General features: G+C 42.4%; 1 protein-coding gene across 5 annotated transcripts in view; it reads left to right on the top strand.

Annotated features, from left to right (window-relative positions):
• Positions 1-5,103, top strand: part of TDRP (testis development related protein) — a 133,345-nt gene extending 128,242 nt beyond the window's left edge. For all 5 annotated transcript variants that reach the window (XM_075598240.1, XM_075598238.1, XM_075598242.1 and 2 more), the window contains one exon: positions 3,614-5,103. In XM_075598240.1, the coding sequence (XP_075454355.1) occupies positions 3,614-3,959 (346 nt within the window). In that variant the 3' untranslated portion in view covers positions 3,960-5,103. The remainder of the gene's footprint in view (positions 1-3,613) is intronic.
• The last annotated feature ends 12,909 nt before the right edge of the window (positions 5,104-18,012 follow it).

The following is an 18,012-nucleotide window of genomic DNA, read 5'->3' on the forward strand; positions in this document are numbered from 1 at the left end:
CCTGGATTCTTTCAGTTGACGCCGTGAAGGTTGAGAGGAGACATCTGAGAGCATTGCACTACTTGGACCAAGTAATTCATACTTTTACTTCTGTCCAGAAAAGCTGTCACCTCAGCTATATAATGCAGAATATGGAAAGTATTCTTTAACTGGTGTCATCAAGAGGATATTACTCCACTCCGAGCAACAATTACTCAGATCCTGCAGATTCTACAACTGGGATTAAAAAAAAGGGCTCAAACCTGCCTCATTAAAGGTACAAGTTTCGGCATCCGGCACCCTGCACAATAAGCAAATTGCTCTCAATTTGATGGTTGCCAGATTCATCAAAGCAACCGTCAGGATCAAACCACAGATTAAATCTCCCATGCTCACATGGGATCAAAATCTGTTTTTTTGAGACTTTCCCATCTACAGCATTTGAACCTTTCAAGGACCTATCTATTAAAACACTCCCACTCAAGGCAGTGTTCTTGACCGCAATCACTACTGCACTCTAGAGTTGAAGATGCCTTATCCTGCAAAGAACCATACTTCCAAACTCATCTAGACAAAATTATGATGAGGACGGTTCCTCACGTCAGTGCTAAAGTGGTATCCAAATTCATGATGAATCAGGATATTGTGGTTCCTTCCTTTTTGCCCTCCCTTTAAATAAAACGGAGAAACGATTACATAACTTAGGTGTGGTTAGAGCTTTGGCATACAGTATGTCCAAAAGTCAGCTGAGTTCAGAAAAACTCCAAGATTGTTTGTACTTTTCCAGGGCCCTAGAAAAGGGCAAGCGGCCTCTGCCGCAACAATCTCATGATGGATCACAGGAATGAAGCAGGATTCATTCAGCGAAGTTTACCATTTACCTCAAACCATTAAAGCTCACTCAACTAGACCTATGTCAATTTCTTGGGCGGAGAAGGCTTAGTCCTCTGCACAGGATATTTGTTGGGCAGCAACATGGTCATTGTTGCATACCTTCTCAGAACATTATAGATTTGATCTCCATGTCTCGGCCGATTCGAGATTTGGGAGGAAGGTTTTCTAAACTGTAATTCCTTTAATTTCCATGAATGGACCCACTCTAGTGAACTAATTGCTTTGGTACATCCCATTAGTTATGACTGCCATGGAGGATGCAGAAGAAAACAAGAAATATTCTTACCAATATTTCTATTTCTTCAAATTCTCCATGGCAGTCTACTTTCCTTCCTTATTATGATTTTGATTTACTATTATTATGCGTATTATCATTATGACTATTTGGAATGCATTTCCTGTCTATGCTTAATGTGTTCCTTTTTTAGGAGCTAAGCTAAACAATAACTGACCAGGGATAAGGATGCACCTCCTTTATACCTGTCAGAACTTTGTTGTCCTACCCCAGCTAAGACAAGGATCTATATCCCATTAGTTATGACTGCCATGAAGGATTTAAAGAAATGGAAATATCGGTAAGTATATTTCTTGTATTTTCATCTTTCCATTAGAAGATTCTTCACCAGTTGCTGGTGGGGGAATCAGACTAACTGGATTTGGCTACAAACCAGACAACTCCTGTATTTTGTCTTTTCCCCAGTTATGTGTGAAATATGGACTGAATTGGTCAGTGACCCTGAGCTACGGTATGTCTAGCGCTAATTTGCAATGGTCAGATTCAATTAATGATGGAGTTCAGTCACAATTCATTAAGCATTTTCCTTATTAGAAGTTAACTTAAATATGTAGAAATGGAACAAGGGAAAAATGTGTATTTACTCAACCAGTGTTATGTTCTGTTTGTTAATCTATACCATCTGCATTTTCACTTGAACCTATCAATATAACCTTAGAAATCTTTCATTTGAAAAAAAAATAATAGACATGAATTGCATATACCTTGATAAAGAGCTACGGCTCGAAACGCGTATGTGTGTTTTTAATCTACTGGCTATGCATGTAAGCTACGTTTTTTTCCTCCAGAAGACTGAAAAAACAGATAAGGTAGCGCTAATTCCTAAAAAATAAATAAATATATAATTAAAATAAAATAACCAGCTGGCTGCCTGCGATATAACACTGACCCCAGGTCAGGTAACAGATAGTGAAAACAATTTATATCTATGGCGCTCGGCTTAACTCAAAATGATTATACATATATAAATATAAAAAGGATATGTACAACCAGTAATGTAGATGCTGGCAGATCCGATAATATACTCCACGTGGGGATGATCAAACATGAAACGAAAAATAAAAATACGTAGTGTAATACTGTGTATCACTTGGTGAACACTAAGGACAAACAAAGAAGACAAATGCTGAGAACAACAGGTAACTCTATGAATATAAGAAACACATTTCATATAACACAATGAATACAATTAATAAACACAATATAAAATGAATAGATATAGGGTCCCACTAGTACAATCCTGCTGGGGCAGGAGTGCCCGCTTACCAGAGAATGGTAGAATGTAGGCAGTGGATAATCAGAGAGTATCCCCTCATCTGTGTCTGCTCCATGCGCTCCTCACCGACTTCGACGGCGTGTAGTTGATATCACGGCCAGGGTATGGGGCGGCAGCCCCGCTCACGCTGGGACAGACCTCTGCAGGTCTCGATGCTCCGTAACACGGCTCGGTACACGTGTACCTAAGACGTCAGTTGATAGTTGTACTAGTGGGACCCTATATCTATTCATTTTATATTGTGTTTATTAATTGTATTCATTGTGTTATATTAAATGTGTTTTTTATATTCATAGAGTTACCTGTTGTTCTCAGCATTTGTCTTCTTTGTTTGTCCTTAGTGTTCACCAAGTGATATACAGTATTACACTACAGTATGTATTTTTATTTTTCGTTTCATGTTTCATCATCCCCACGTGGAGTATATTATCGGATCTACCAGCATCTACATTACTGGTTGTATATATCCTTTTTATATTTATATATGTATAATCATTTTGAATTAAGCCGAGCGCCATAGATATAAATTGTTTCCTCCAGAAGACAGCTTGAATTGAATATTGTAGAATATTAGTCTTTATCAAAATATGTGAAAACATGAATAAATGATCCTTAATGGATGGAATGTAGAAATGTCTTTAAATGGGCCTCACAATTATTTTTGATAATTTTTCAAAAATGTTGCGTTTTTACAGAATTTTTTGCTCAGTCGTGAATTTTGCCAGAATTTTACGAAAATGGCAGCATGCAGATGGTTGTGGGATCGGCACATGGACTTTTAATGCGTGCCAAAAAAAAACATTTTACGGGAGGGAAATTAAACCTTTTTACCTGGTTCGTGAACTTCAGCAAACATGTTGCTCATCTCTAATAAATTTGGGCCTGTCGTTTAGGAATATTTCTATCATGTAGTTAAGTGTTTCTGTATATAATATACATCACATATATAATATATTAGTATATCATTATTACTAGAAAACCCACAAAAAAAACCATTAAAGAGTGAAAAATAAAACAAGTGTCACTTTTAACCTTGACTATTAATTTAAAATATAATGTAGTTGTCGGCTGAACTGCCCCTTTTGGTCACACGATAAATCACATTCTACATGTTTCCTGCGTTGTGCAGCCCCGGGTAATCCTTCTGTTCATATCTTTTATTTTTGCAGAGCTTCTGTGAAATCAAAAGAAGAGGTAAAGACAGAAAAGAAACCTGGTTTTTGGGACAGTTTGGCAATGAAACAGAACATTCAACCAAAGAAAGCAGATGAGATTGAAGGCTGGGAACCCCCACACATTACTGTAGAGGAGCCTCAATGCTTTACAGAAGACCCTTTAGATGAGCACCAATCCTGGCCAGGCTGGGAAGATGAAACGAAAGGATCTACAAAGTATACAAATCTGCCGAGTCCTGGAAACAGCTCCAGGTGGAGCATTAAATCGGCTGGTAAACTGGTTAGTATTAGAAGACGGAGCAAAGGTAACCTCACTGAGAACTGGGAAGAATTAGAATGACCACTCTAGCAAAGTAACCATTTGCAATCTCTTTCCACCGAGAGCAGCAAGATCCATGATTTTCATGATGTCATTTTATACCACAATCTCCTAAGTATTGTATTACCGATGTACTTTTATATTTATCTAAATCCTCCAGAAAGAACATTGCACTTCTACTCTTTGTTTGTAATAGTAGAACGGTATAAACCTAGCTCACCTCTTTCCAAAACACCTGTGAAAGATTAGGGTGCCTTGATTGTGCCTATATTACACCTCCAAAATAAAAAATAAAAACTTGGTTTTACCAAAAAAAATGTAATTCCTTAGTGAATGTATACACTGGTTGTAATTTAGACTGCCTTATACTGTCACCGGTAAAGGTCTTGCCTTGCACATTAAACAGTCAAGTGCCTGTATTTCACCTTGATAATGTATTTGTGATGCACAGCTTAATTTATTGATAAGTTAATTTACCTGTTTCACTTGGTTTTATGAAAAACTAAAATTGACGTCTTTTTTTAACGACTGGCATTTGTTATTCAAAAATCAGACATGCCAGTATGTTTTGTATAGCATTGTGTTTCAAGAAATGACATAAAAATGAATTCTCCAGATTTGCGTTCAGTTTGAGTAGAAAATGTATTTGATTGTTACTGTTATATTATGCCTAATCGTATAATATCTGTATTAAGATAACCCTATAGACCAAAGTTCGTTTTCTTTTGTTTGTTTTTTGTGCTTTTCGGTATGTGTCTTAAAAGAGATCAGAGAATGTTAGTTTGTTTTTCCTGTTAAATGCCTCTGCATGCATGTTATTCTCTGCAGGGATTCTTTTCCTTTGATGATTATTTTTTGTATATCCTTCGAAAGTTGTCACCAAAGATGAAACGTCTTTTTAATATAACGTAGAAGAGCACAAGTACTATATTGCAAGGGTTGCTTGTTACACAGACCTGTCACCAATCTGCACGATTAGTGGCTAGAACTTTACCAAGGTGAAATCATTTAGCCGACTGACCACACTAGTCAGTCACAAAGTTGCATTGATGCTGTTTGTTGAAACCATTTTTGTTAGTGTCACTGTTAAAGTGCAGAAGAACTATTCTTTGTATTTTTTTTTTTTTTTTCCCATCTGGAATAAAGAATTCAATTGAACCAAGAATCCTTATGAAATTATTGTTTTTCATTCATACAAGTATGTTGAGAACTGAAAGGATGAACAAAGAAGAAATAAAAAATGTTTACCTAGCGATTTCCAGACGTGTAGCTCTAATCTTCTTCTTTTTTTCCATGTGTTTTCATGCTGCTTCCTGATATGTGCACGTACTGTAAAGTAATGGAGATGAAGTTGGAAGTAGTAGCCATAAATTGGTAGTCCTGTAAGTCATGGACAAGTGCAGATTTGTCATAGGACATGACACTTTTTAATGGATTTTTTTTCTCTCACAATCCAGGGGGAGCATATAGGGATGAAAAACCAACAATACACAATGATCTAAGTGTAGATAATATGCAGTGCGTGAATACATTCTGCTCTATTCTTGGCTCTTATGTATAGCCTACTCACAAAATTCAAGTGGTTTTTAAGGCAACTTCAATATACTGTGGTGAATGTGTTCCTCTAGGATCAGGTAAGGATGTGCTTCAACTCAGGATATGAGAGGAGACGGACCTCAGCAAGGAGAAGAAATGTATGGGAAAATAAATATATCCATAGTGCAGATCAATATGGTAAAATAAGATTTTTATGTAGAATCTATAAAAAACGCACTCACAATAATGTGGATTAAAAAAGGCACATCACACTCATGTGAAACAGGATAGGCCGCCTTATACAGTTGCTCACCCCACAGCCTCCGTTTGGTGTGTGAAGGCTCAGCTCCGTCACGGTCTCAAGGATGGGACGTCACTTCCAGTATTGCTTCCGTGGTACACACTCTGTCGGCAGCACGTCTCCCTGATGCTCAGTGGTAATATGGGACCGCCCTAAGGCAAAAATAGTTTAGCCATATAAGTACCCATCAGGGAACCAGAGAGTATACTCCACTATTACAATGTATATAAAATAAAGTTTTATTTGGAATAGAAAATGACGCAAGTGATAATTATATACAATGACAAAATGTATTGATTAAAAATTCCCCCAGTATTGAGGTGGCCCAAAAATCAAATGTAGCTACTAATAGCATTACCCCTTTAATGGTATAGTTGTGTCTAGTAGGACCACTTGGGGGGGGGGGGGGTATGTTTAGAAAACCAGTATATAGAGTCGCCAACATAAGGATGTACCAATGTATCACACGGTGAATAGTATATAAGCCCAGGTGTACCCTTAGAGGGGGTATTTGTACCTGTATGGTGATACCTAGGCTCGCACTGTTTTGGGTAGAATAGTATTTCCCAAGTTGGAGAATAAGGTATCAGATGTCCATATAACATTACAGGATATTCACATACTCACGATACCCTAATTGCTACTGGTATTTAGATATACCAAATTAATCTGCATATGATACTGGAGTGTCAAATGCCATTACTGTCAAAGCTATCATACGGCATATACAAATACAGCACTAGCTATGCATAAAGGCTGATAGGTAGTTATATACATATAAAAATATCTCCTTTGCAGGTATAGCTAGCCTCTGCCGGGGGAGAGGGGGGTGGAGTCAGGAGAGAGGGGGAGCAAGGACCCTGAGAATAACACACACACTGACTGACACACACTGACTGACTAACACACAGAAGAAATTCCGTTACTATAAATATAAAAGTGCAAATAGCTAAAACACGCGTCAAGTCAAACTTCTTTGCGTTTTGGCACAGAAATTGTATTTTGATTATTAATTAAAAACATCACCATTACAAATACAATTTCTGTGACAAAACAGTGACAAAGATAAACGTTTCACTTAAAATGCGCGTGATCAGCGCGCACAACTTTTTATAAATGTATTTGAGTAGTTCCGCACCTGACAACCTTCAGAGAATGTCTTGAACACAGATTTACCAAACAGTTATTTGGCATAGGCACAATGTTCAACATGATGAGGACAAAGAGAGAGAGAGAGAGAGCGGCTAGAACGTGTAGACTGTATAATTGTGTTTTATCTTTAATATGGGATTTTATTTAAAGGGTCATTTCTTCCTAGGACAGAAATGTAATATGGACAGGGCCATTCTACCAATGCGTATTTTTTTTTTTTTAAACCTATATGTTCAGACTTTGCATCAGCTATCTTTTTATTCAGTAGTTAATTCGACATGCTTGCTTGGCACAGGTCTCTCCGAGCTGCCCTCATAGCCATAAGGCCTCGTCCCCTGTGATTGCGACCGCCCCAAAAAGAAATGGCTCTCTATGGGGCCGGCTCCAGTCCGCCTGCACAAAGCGCGATGACGCGACCACATTTTGAAAAGTTAAGAAATTTGACTTTTGGTGCGGCGGACGAGTGATGGCCACATCACGGTGGTTCCGCCAATGTGGGCGAACCAGCCACGTGACTTCATGGCCGCGCCTCCGCCATGCCCCCCCCCTCCTGTTGAGTGATCTGAAGTCTCTGGTGAAGGCCGCGAACGCTGCCAGACGTGCCATTGCGCGCGCTCACTGAGGCCGTAGCCTTAAGCTTCTAACACGAGATACACAAGTTGGCTGATATGAACAGTCATTGTTCCGAGAGTGGTTGGGGAAGCATGTAACAGTATGTTTAATAATATAAAATAATTTCTTTATATATCACTTTTCCCAATGGTACACAAAGTGCTTCACGAATACAAAAAAATAAAGCATTTAAATCTATAAAATAAACACACACAAAAAATGATGAACACAGTACAGAATTAAGAGAAGCAACAAATTCCAGACCGGTTGACGTTCATTAATCAGATACCTTGGTAAAGTCTTGAGCCTGGTTTAAAGAATTTCAGAAAAGGTAACTGTACAAGGCAGAGCTTTACACCGCGTAGGAACAGCATAGCTAAAAGCTCAAGCACTCTAGGAATTCAAGAAGATTCTGGGAACTGTTAGCAGTCCTTAGTCTGCAGATTGCATTGAGAAATGGGGAGTACCGGGAACCAGGTACTGTTTGAGATGGCGGAATACCGATTGTGTAAAGCAGTGGTTTTCAACTTTTTTTTTTTTTTTTTTTTGTTAAGCAATCCTAGAATTAGATTGTGAAATTCTGGGTAACCCCAACCCTCCATTTCACACGTTAGTCTGTTTCTCTTTCCCCCATTTCTTACCCTCCCCTCTGTTCCCCCCTTATACTCCTTCCCTCATGCTCTCTGCACCCCTTCCCCCTTACACTCCCCCCCATCACTATCCCCCTTACTTTCCCCCAACTCCCTCACTCTCTCCCACACCCCCTCACTCTCTCCCACACCACCTCACTCCCCCAACCCCTCACTCTCTCCCCCACCCCCTTCACTCTCTCCCCCACCCCCTTCACTCTTCCTCCCCATCCCCTCACACTCCCTCCCCATCCCCTCACACTCCCTCCCCATCCCCTCACCCTCTCTCCCCACTCTCTCTCCCCGTCTTCCTGTCAGCCGGATGTTGGGGACAGGACAGAAACTTAATATGGACAGGGGCATGTTCTACCGATGTGTATGTATATATATATATATATATATATATATATATATATATATATATATATATAATTTTTTTTTTTAACTTACCGTATATGTTCAGACTTTGCATCAGCAGCTATCTTTTTATTCAGTAGTTAATTAGACATGCTTGGCAGAGGGCTCTCCGAGCTGCCCTCATAGCCATAAGGCCTCGTCCCCAGTGATCGCGACCGCGCAAACAAGAAATGGCCCTGAGTCCAGTCGGTCTGCAAGCGCAATGGCGCAACCACATTTAGAAAAGTCATGAAATGTGACATTTGGTGCGGCGGCCGAGTTGTATGTTCCTCCTCCCAGACACACAGCTGATCGCAGCAGGCGACGTCACAGTCAAAGGTAAACCCCCGATCTTTGCGGTCTCGCGGCGTCTTTCGGCGTCGGCAGGAAAGGCAAACGGCTCAATGTTCTGCAAACATCTAGGGGACCACCCTACGCTGCGTTCAGCTGTGTGTCTGGGAGGAGGAACATACAACTTTCCAGTTACAGCTACAAAGAGGCACGGATGAGATTTTCTGCAGGACCCACAGTGGTCAAATTGCCTTTGTTCTTGTGGGAGCATGTGAGTTGAATGAGCTCACCGCTCATATATATGTTTTTATTCAAATGTATTACACTATATACACTTTTCTTCTTTTTATGTATGATCTGTGAGAATTCCTGTCCTAAAACTGCTCCAGATCAGAAATCTGGAAACGCCTGAAAATTCCTATACCACGTGAGTGGGCATTCATTAGTTTAATTTGCAATCGGTTGTTAGGCAGTGAGGCTTTTAAAGTGAGCTTTTTAAGTGATAAAAACAGTTAGACTACAGTTTGACTAGAGGTGACTGGGGACTGCTTCTTTCTGCAAACTCTTTAACTCAAGACAACAAACGGTAAGCTACTCAGATCACACTATGATCCCATGCTTGTTCGCCTGCATAGTTTAACCCCCCACCCTTTTACAACTTCTTTCACTGCAGCCTCTCCCAAAACTGACTGCACAAAACACTGAAACCCTGAATTGACCCTAGCATTGCAATGCAGCAAAACACTTGACAAGGTACAGGCCCACCCCTGCTGTTTAGTCTGCACACACTCACTCTGCTCACAACAGCTCCTTGCAGCACTGCCTACCTCTGGCATCATGAACCTGCTATGTCTTCTAACTTTTTTCTTTCTCCTGGCCTCATGGAGATGTTACTCCCTCTATCCACTACAAACTCCTCCATCCTGGCCCACACCCAACATCACCATACACCCTGGACTACTCAAAAGCCTTGCACTATCTACTGAATGTTGGTGGAGAACTCTAAAAACCAGCACACCAACCACCGCACACTCAAATGGAAAACACCACAAATTTACAACTTGCAAACAACTACCCACAGGAAGAGCCTAATGATATCAAGGTAGAAGAAGGTGTGGGGAGTCACCAGTGTAAAACATCTCAAATTGTCTGTGTGTCCTGCAATCCTCATACCCTGCTGTCTATTTAGCTAATTTTACTTCAATTTAGGTAAAACATCTCAAATTGTCTGTGTAGAAATCATCCCCCTATTGCCTTAATGTAATTCATCTTTCACACTTGTGCAAGACAACACCCACCTTTGAAAAACAATTTGGTTTAACTACCCTCACATGTGCTAAATAAGTTTGTTGTACCAACCAGGTGACTTTCTAAATGTATATAAGTAAAATTACAACAGCCATTGCTGCTTGCAGCCTTTGCTCTTAAGCAGAAATGCTTTTAAGTAGAAATCTTTAAAGTAGTGGAAGTTCAAAAAAGAAGTGGAAAAGTGGACACAATCTACTGCTTCTGATTCCTGCATTTGAACTACGCTGGAAAGAAGGTAATCATCCCACACTGCACATCTCAACACATTACTATTGCTGTGATGCCAACTTTACTTTTTATATTTACTGTAACCTCACTTATTTTCAAATTATGCACTTCCTTCCACCAGCCTCATGTCTCTAACTCTATTCATATTTCGCCATCTCTCCTTACTTCACCACTTCTCAGTTCACATGAACTCCTCTCTTACCTGCGTCCTCTGTCACCACACAGTTATGCCGCCTGCACTAAAACACACCCCTACAAATCATCCTCACACATTCTCTTTCTGTCCATGCTTCTCCTCCTTGCTTCTGGGGATATCTCTCCCAATCCTGGTCCCTGCCTTATTTCTACTTGCTCTCGTCCTCGCCTTCCACATGCAATTTCTACTCCTTCTGGTGTCAACCCCTCTAACCTCATACCCATCCCCTGCCACCCTCCCTCCTCTCTCCCTTTCTCCTGTGCACTTTGGAATGCTCGCTCCCTCTCTAACAAGTTCCTCTCTGTGCATGACTTCTTTCTCTCTCACTCCCTGCTTCTCTTTGCTATAACTGAGACCTGGCTCACTCAGTCTGACTCTGCTCTGGAAGCTGCCCTCTCCTACGGTGGCCTTTCCTTCTCCCACACTCCACGCCCTGATGGCAGGGGTGGAGGCGTGGGGCTCCTGCTCTCCTCTCTCTGCCGTTACAGAACAATTTCTATTCCCCCCTCTCTTGCTTTTCCATCCTTCGAGGCTCACACAGTCCAGATCTTCTCTCCTCTCCCGGTTCATGTGGCGGTCATCTATCGCCCACCTTCCTCTACTCATCCCCCTTCTGCCTTTCTCTCTCACTTTGAATCCTGGCTCTCTTTCTTTCTCTCCTCAGACTCCCCTGTTCTTCTCCTTGGGGACTTCAATTGCCACATTGATGACCCCTCTCTCCCTTGGGCTTCCCGCTTTCTTTCTCTAACCTCTTCTTTTGGCCTTCAACAGTGGACTACAGCCAGCACCCACAAGGATGGCCACTACTTAGACCTGGTTTTCACTAAAAACTTCTCTCTCTCCGACTTCTCCATTTCCCCTTTTCCTCTCTCTGACCATCACCTCATCTCATTTTCTCTCTCTCGCTTCTCTCCATCTCCATCTCCATCTCGCCCTCGTTTTTGCAGAAACCTGCGCTCTATTAACCTACCAGCTCTTGATTCCACTTTACGCTCCTCCCTCTCCTCTCTCAGTTCCGCTTCAGACCCTGACAACCTGGTGAGGAACTACAACTCTGCCTTATCTTCCTCTCTTGATCTTCATGCCCCACTTTCTCTCTGCCGTCCTCGCCCTTCTAACCCCAGACCCTGGCTAAACTCCCACACACGCATGCTGCGTTCCTCCACTCGTTCCTCTGAACGCCTCTGGAGGAAATCTCATACGCTCGCAGACTTCATTCACTACAAATTTATACTATCCTGTTTCAACTCTGCCCTCTTTCAGGCTAAACAAACCTACTTTTCATCACTAATCAACACACACAAGTCTAACCCACGCCGTCTCTTTTCTGTCTTTGACTCCCTACTCAGACCACCCTCAGCTGCCTCCTCTTCTTCATCCATCTCACCTCAGGACTTTGCTGACTTTTTTAAGAAAAAGGTGGAGTCCATACGGCAGAACATCCCATCTGTTGCCTCCTCCCATCCCACAATGCTTCCCAACTCTCCTCCTGTCTTTCTTGACTCTTTTTCTGCTATCTCGGAGGAGGATGTATCACTGCTGATCTCCTCTTCGCCCTCTACCACTTGCCCACTTGACCCCATTCCCTCCCATCTCCTAAAACCTCTTGCTCCTTCTATAATCCCTATGCTCACACAGATCTTTAACTCTTCCCTCTACTCTGGTACCTTTCCTTCATCCTTCAAGCATGCAACCGTTATACCATTACTCAAAAACAGCAAGCTTGACCCTACCTGTCCTTCTAACTATCGACCTGTCTCCCTCCTGCCTTTTGCCTCCAAACTCCTTGAACGTCTTGTATTCTCTCGATTGCTACACTTTCTCAACACCTATTCTGTACTAGACCCTCTACAATCTGGCTTCCGCACTGCTCACTCTACTGAAACAGCCCTCACTAAAATAACTGACGACCTCCACGCTGCCAAAGACAGAGGTCATTACACTCTGCTCATATTACTCGACCTCTCTGCAGCATTCGACACCGTGGACCACCCTCTTCTCCTTCACATTCTCCATACTCTTGGTATTCGGAACAAAGCTTTATCCTGGATCTCCTCTTACCTCTCCCATCGTACCTTCAGTGTCTCTTTTGCTAACACCTCCTCCTCTATTGATCTCTCTGTGGGGGTACCCCAGGGCGCTGTCCTGGGACCCCTTCTCTTTTCTCTCTACACACTCTCTCTAGGTGACCTAATCACATCTTTTGGGTTTAAATATCACCTCTATGCTGACGACACACAAATTTACCTTTCAACCCCTGACCTTACACCTGCTATACAGACCAAAGTTTCTGAATGCCTCTCTGGAATATCATCCTGGATGGCCATCCGCCGACTGAAACTTAACATGGCAAAAACAGAGCTCCTTATACTACCTCCCAAACCTGGCCCTACTACATCCTTCCACATTGCTATTGGAAATACGATCATTCACCCAGTAGCCCAAGCACGCTGCCTAAGGGTCACACTTGATTCCTCTCTCTCATTCTCCTCTCATATTCAAAACGTTTCTAAAACTTGTCGCTTTTTCCTCCGCAATATCACAAAGATACGCCCTTTCCTCTGTTACTCAACTGCTAAAACTCTGACTCAGGCCCTCATTCTCTCACGTCTCGATTACTGCAACCTCCTGCTGTCCGGCCTTCCTACCTCTCACCTGTCTCCCCTACAATCTATCCTAAACACTGCTGCCAGAATCACTCTACTCTTTCCTAAATCTGTCTCAGCGTCTCCCCTGCTGAAATCCCTCTCCTGGCTTCCGATTAAATCGCGTATCTCACACTCAATTCTACTGCTCACTTTTAAAGCTTTACATTCTTCTGCCCCTCATTACATCTCAGCCCTAATTTCTCGCTATGCACCATCACGACTCTTGCGTTCTTCTCAAGGATGTCTTCTTTCTACCCCCTTTGTATCTAAAGCTCTCTCCCACCTTAAACCTTTCTCACTTTCTGCCCCACACCTCTGGAATGCTCTTCCCCTCAATACCCGACTAGCCCCCTCGCTATCCACCTTTAAGACCCACCTTAAGACACATCTGCTTAAAGAAGCATATGAGTAGCACTGGATAATCATGGACACATGACACAAAGCTTGGCCTCCTGCAGACGCACTTACTAATATTCCCTCCTACTGTCTCTGTACGTTCTCCCTACCTACCAATTAGATTGTAAGCTCCTCGGAGCAGGGACTCCTTCCTTAATGTTACTTTTACAGTATGTCTGAAGCACTTATTCCCATGATGTGTTATTTATATTTGTTATTTATATGACATGTATTACTACTGTGAAGCGCTATGTACATTTTATGGCGCTATACAAATAAAGACATACATACATACATACCCAAATTTCTACTCATACTATTACGCTCTCTAGCAGGTGATGTTGAAACTAACCCAGGTCCTCCCATTTCAGCTCTGTCCCATGCCCCTGAGAATTCTACCTTTAAAATTCCAAAAAGGGCTATCTATTGCCCATATAAACATCCGGAGCCTGCTGCCCAAACTGGATGAACTAAGGGCATGGTGCCTTATGCATAAACCCAAAGCCATCGTTCTTACAGAAACATGGCTATCCTCTAAAAACCCTGATGCAAATATCGCCAATCAGGGATACTCCATTTTTAGGAGAGATAGGTCAAAGAGAGGAGGAGGGGTGTTATTTTATATTGCAGACACCTTACAATTTACACTGTTACATTGCCCACCAAGTCCACCCTCTTTTGAAACTAGTTGGCAAAATCTGCCTCCCCTTTTCTAAGCCCATCTTGCTTGCTGGCATCTACCGCCCCCCTAAAGCCCCTCTACAATCCTTGACTGATATCACCCAATTTCTTGCCTCCATTTCCTCTCTGAATGAGAAGAGTGAGCTGCTAGTTCTAGGGGATTTCAACTTCAATTGGCTTGACCCTAAAAACCACAAAATCCAGATACAACTCAAGTCACTTAACCTATCGCAACTCATTTCCCAACCCACACGAATAAACATGAAGTCGCATAACCATTCCTTGATAGACTGGATTCTCTCCTCAAACCCCAGCAGAATCCAATCCTCTGGCATCCTTCCTGATATTTTCAGTGACCATGCAATAGTGTACTGTGTAAGGAAAATTAAACTGCCCCATTCAAGCCCTAAAGTTCTCCTCACTAGAACATTTAAAAACTTTAACCCACAACAGTTTCTGGATGACCTTACCAACTGCCCATGGCCCAGAATCGATTTAATTCCCGACCCTGATTCTGCGCTCGACTATTTCCAATCCGAGTTCTTAAAACTCTGCGATACCCATGCTCCACTACGCAGAATAAGGGTACGGGGTGCCCACCTTCCATGGGTTACACCTGACCTTATAGCACTCTACCAGTTCAGGGATGCCTTGTGGAAAAGCTACAAAGTAACTGGCACTACCAAGGATCTCAATCACTACAGATGCCTGCGGAACGTGTGCACAAGGCAAACAAGGTATGCAAAAGCACAATATTACTCTGACAATCTCCACCAAAATACATCAAACCCAGGTAACTTCTGGAAGGTTATCAACAATATATTCCAGGCTCCTAACCATCAACAACCTAGTAATATCACTAAGGGGGATATTACTCTGACAAACCCCACTGACATTGCAAATGCATTCAATGATTACTTTGTGGGGTGTGCTACTAACTTATTAGCGAAACGCAGCACAAACCCCAAACATGAATCTCATCCTGGGAGTATCCCTACAGTCCCACCCCCTCCCAACACTGCCCACAATTTTCAATTTAGCCCAGTATCTGAAGAGGAGATTACACAAGCGCTCCTCAAACTAAAACTAAGCAGCCAATGTGGACCCGACTTACTACAATCTAGGTTCCTACGACTTGGTGCCCCAGCCATTGCCAAACCAATTGCGTCCATAGTCAACTCTATCCTGTCTGCAGGCCATATCCCTAAGACCTGGAAAACTGCCAGAGTTGTCCCAATCTTCAAAAGTGGGGACAAAAACACTGTCTCAAACTACAGGCCAATCTCACTTCTCCCAATTCTATCCAAAGTTATGGAAAAATGTGTCCACTCCCAATTAAGCGATTTCTACACCAAGACAAATTTCCCTAGCCAATTCCAGTCTGGGTTTCGTCCCAAACACTCCACTGTAACTACCCTGCTAAAAGTTTGCAATGAAATCCAGTGTGGAATGGAACGGGGACAACTCACTGGTGCAGTATTCCTAGATTTTGCAAAGGCTTTTGACACAGTTGATCATGTTATCCTGCTTAACAAACTCCAGAGCTCTGGAATAGGGAAACATGCTTTAAACTGGTTTCAGTCCTACCTATCAGGAAGATCCCAACATGTGTCCATCTCAGGCTCTAACTCCAACCCCCTGGATATCACCTGTGGTGTACCGCAAGGCTCTGTTCTGGGGCCCCTACTCTTCTCAGTGTTCATTAATGATCTTCCCACAGCTTGTAAGGAAGCCTCAATACACATGTATGCAGATGACACAATCCTGTATGCACACAGCCATAGCCTCCTTGACCTTCAACACATACTTCAGTCTGACTTTTTGAGACTCGAAAACTGGATTTCCCAAAACAAACTGTTTTTAAACACTGACAAGACTGTAACAATGGTATTTGGGACCAAGACTAAATTTGTAAAGCTTCCAGTGACTGAGCTCCTGATTAGAACCAACGCTACCACCACCCTAACACCTGTCACTAGTTTTAAATACCTGGGCTTATGGTTTGACTCCCACTTAACATTCAGGATGCACATTGATACCCTGACAACCAAGACCTATGCCAAACTAGGGGTACTTTACAGGAACAAATCCTCCCTAAGTCTCCTGGTCAGAAAGCGTATTGCACAGCAGATGCTAATGCCAATTATTGACTATGGAGACATAGTATATGGCTTGGCTCCTCAAACCCACCTTAGCAAACTTGACACCCTCTACAATTCAATTTGTCGTTTTGTTCTCCAATGCAACTACAACACACATCACTGCGAAATGCTCAAAGAACTAGATTGGTCATCACTAGAGTCTAGGCGCAAAGTTCACCTTTCCTGTCTCACCCTCAAATACTTTCTGGGCAAGCTACCCAGCTACCTGAACAAGCTCCTCACCCCTACCACATGCAGTACCTATCACCTGAGATCAGACTCCAAAAGACTATTCATGGTCCCAAGACTCAACAAAGTATCCGGACGTTCCTCCTTCTCCTTCCGTGAACCCCAAAACTGGAACAACCTACCAGAGACTCTCATATCCACCACCAGCTTAAGTTCTTTCAAATCTAAGGCTGTCTCACACTTTAATCTGGTCTGTAACTGTTTCATACGCTCATAATATAAATTTTCTTTAACAGTGCATGTAATGTCTTGTATATAATGTATACCTTGTTCATTTATGTAACTGTATTTGTAACCATGTATTATTTTGTTTTACTCTGTGCCCAGGACATACTTGAAAACGAGAGGTAACTCTCAATGTATTACTTCCTGGTAAAGTATTTTATAAATAAATAAATAATAAATAAATACACATTTGCACTATGTTTTTTTTCCTCCTTTTTCTATATACCTGAGGGGAGTCTTTACGCTTGGGAGTGTTCTTGTTGCCTAATCCTAAGGGTGTTGGGAAACACCCTCATACCAGCTGCATCTCCCCATTGATGATTATATAAATTTACTTATGTAACACTGGGTGATTTGGGTTTGCGCTTATTCTCCCCCCGCCCCCTCCCCCACACACACACACACGATATAGGGTTACCATGGCTGTATTAGGTATTAGTGGTGCCCATCTGTTGGTATTCCAGGAGTCTGGGCCTCCGCGTAGAGGGAGCTTGGGGTAGGTACGGTGGTAAGAAGGTGATAAATATCTTAGTGCAGTGCCCTGACCCAGCCAGAGGCAGGGGTGACCCCCTCACAGGAACCTTCAATAATAACTGGATACAGAGTGCCAGGAACATGCAACTTGGATTTATTGGGTTGTACTTACAGCATACATCACATCAGACGCTTTCTCTTGCAAGAGGTGAACTCCCTTCGGGTCCCTACTTAAACCAGAGTAGGTAGAACCCTTGCAGCTTCCTTTGGAGTCACTAGGGGTTGGAGCCAAGCTCGTAGGACCCCTGGTTTGGCCTTGCTCTTTGAACACTCCTTGTGCACACATCCCTACCCCCTAAGGGGTAAGGCAGAACAACACTCCCTCAGGAGCAGGACTAATTTGAATAGGAGTACCTTTTTATACCAAGGGAGTGGCTAGCTCTGACCCATAAACTGAGCAGGTCCCACTAAAGCAGGACCACTACCTTTGCAGGGGACTTTAACTGTTTTCAGGCGCCGGCCTGAAAACTGCTACATTATAACTTTGGGGAAATACAACTCACATGCTAGGCCATGTGCAAGGGGTTTAACACTAGCACTGCCTGCTATTA

Source organism: Ascaphus truei, chromosome 4 (genome assembly GCF_040206685.1).
Source record: "Ascaphus truei isolate aAscTru1 chromosome 4, aAscTru1.hap1, whole genome shotgun sequence".
NCBI classification, from domain to species: Eukaryota; Metazoa; Chordata; class Amphibia; order Anura; family Ascaphidae; genus Ascaphus; species Ascaphus truei.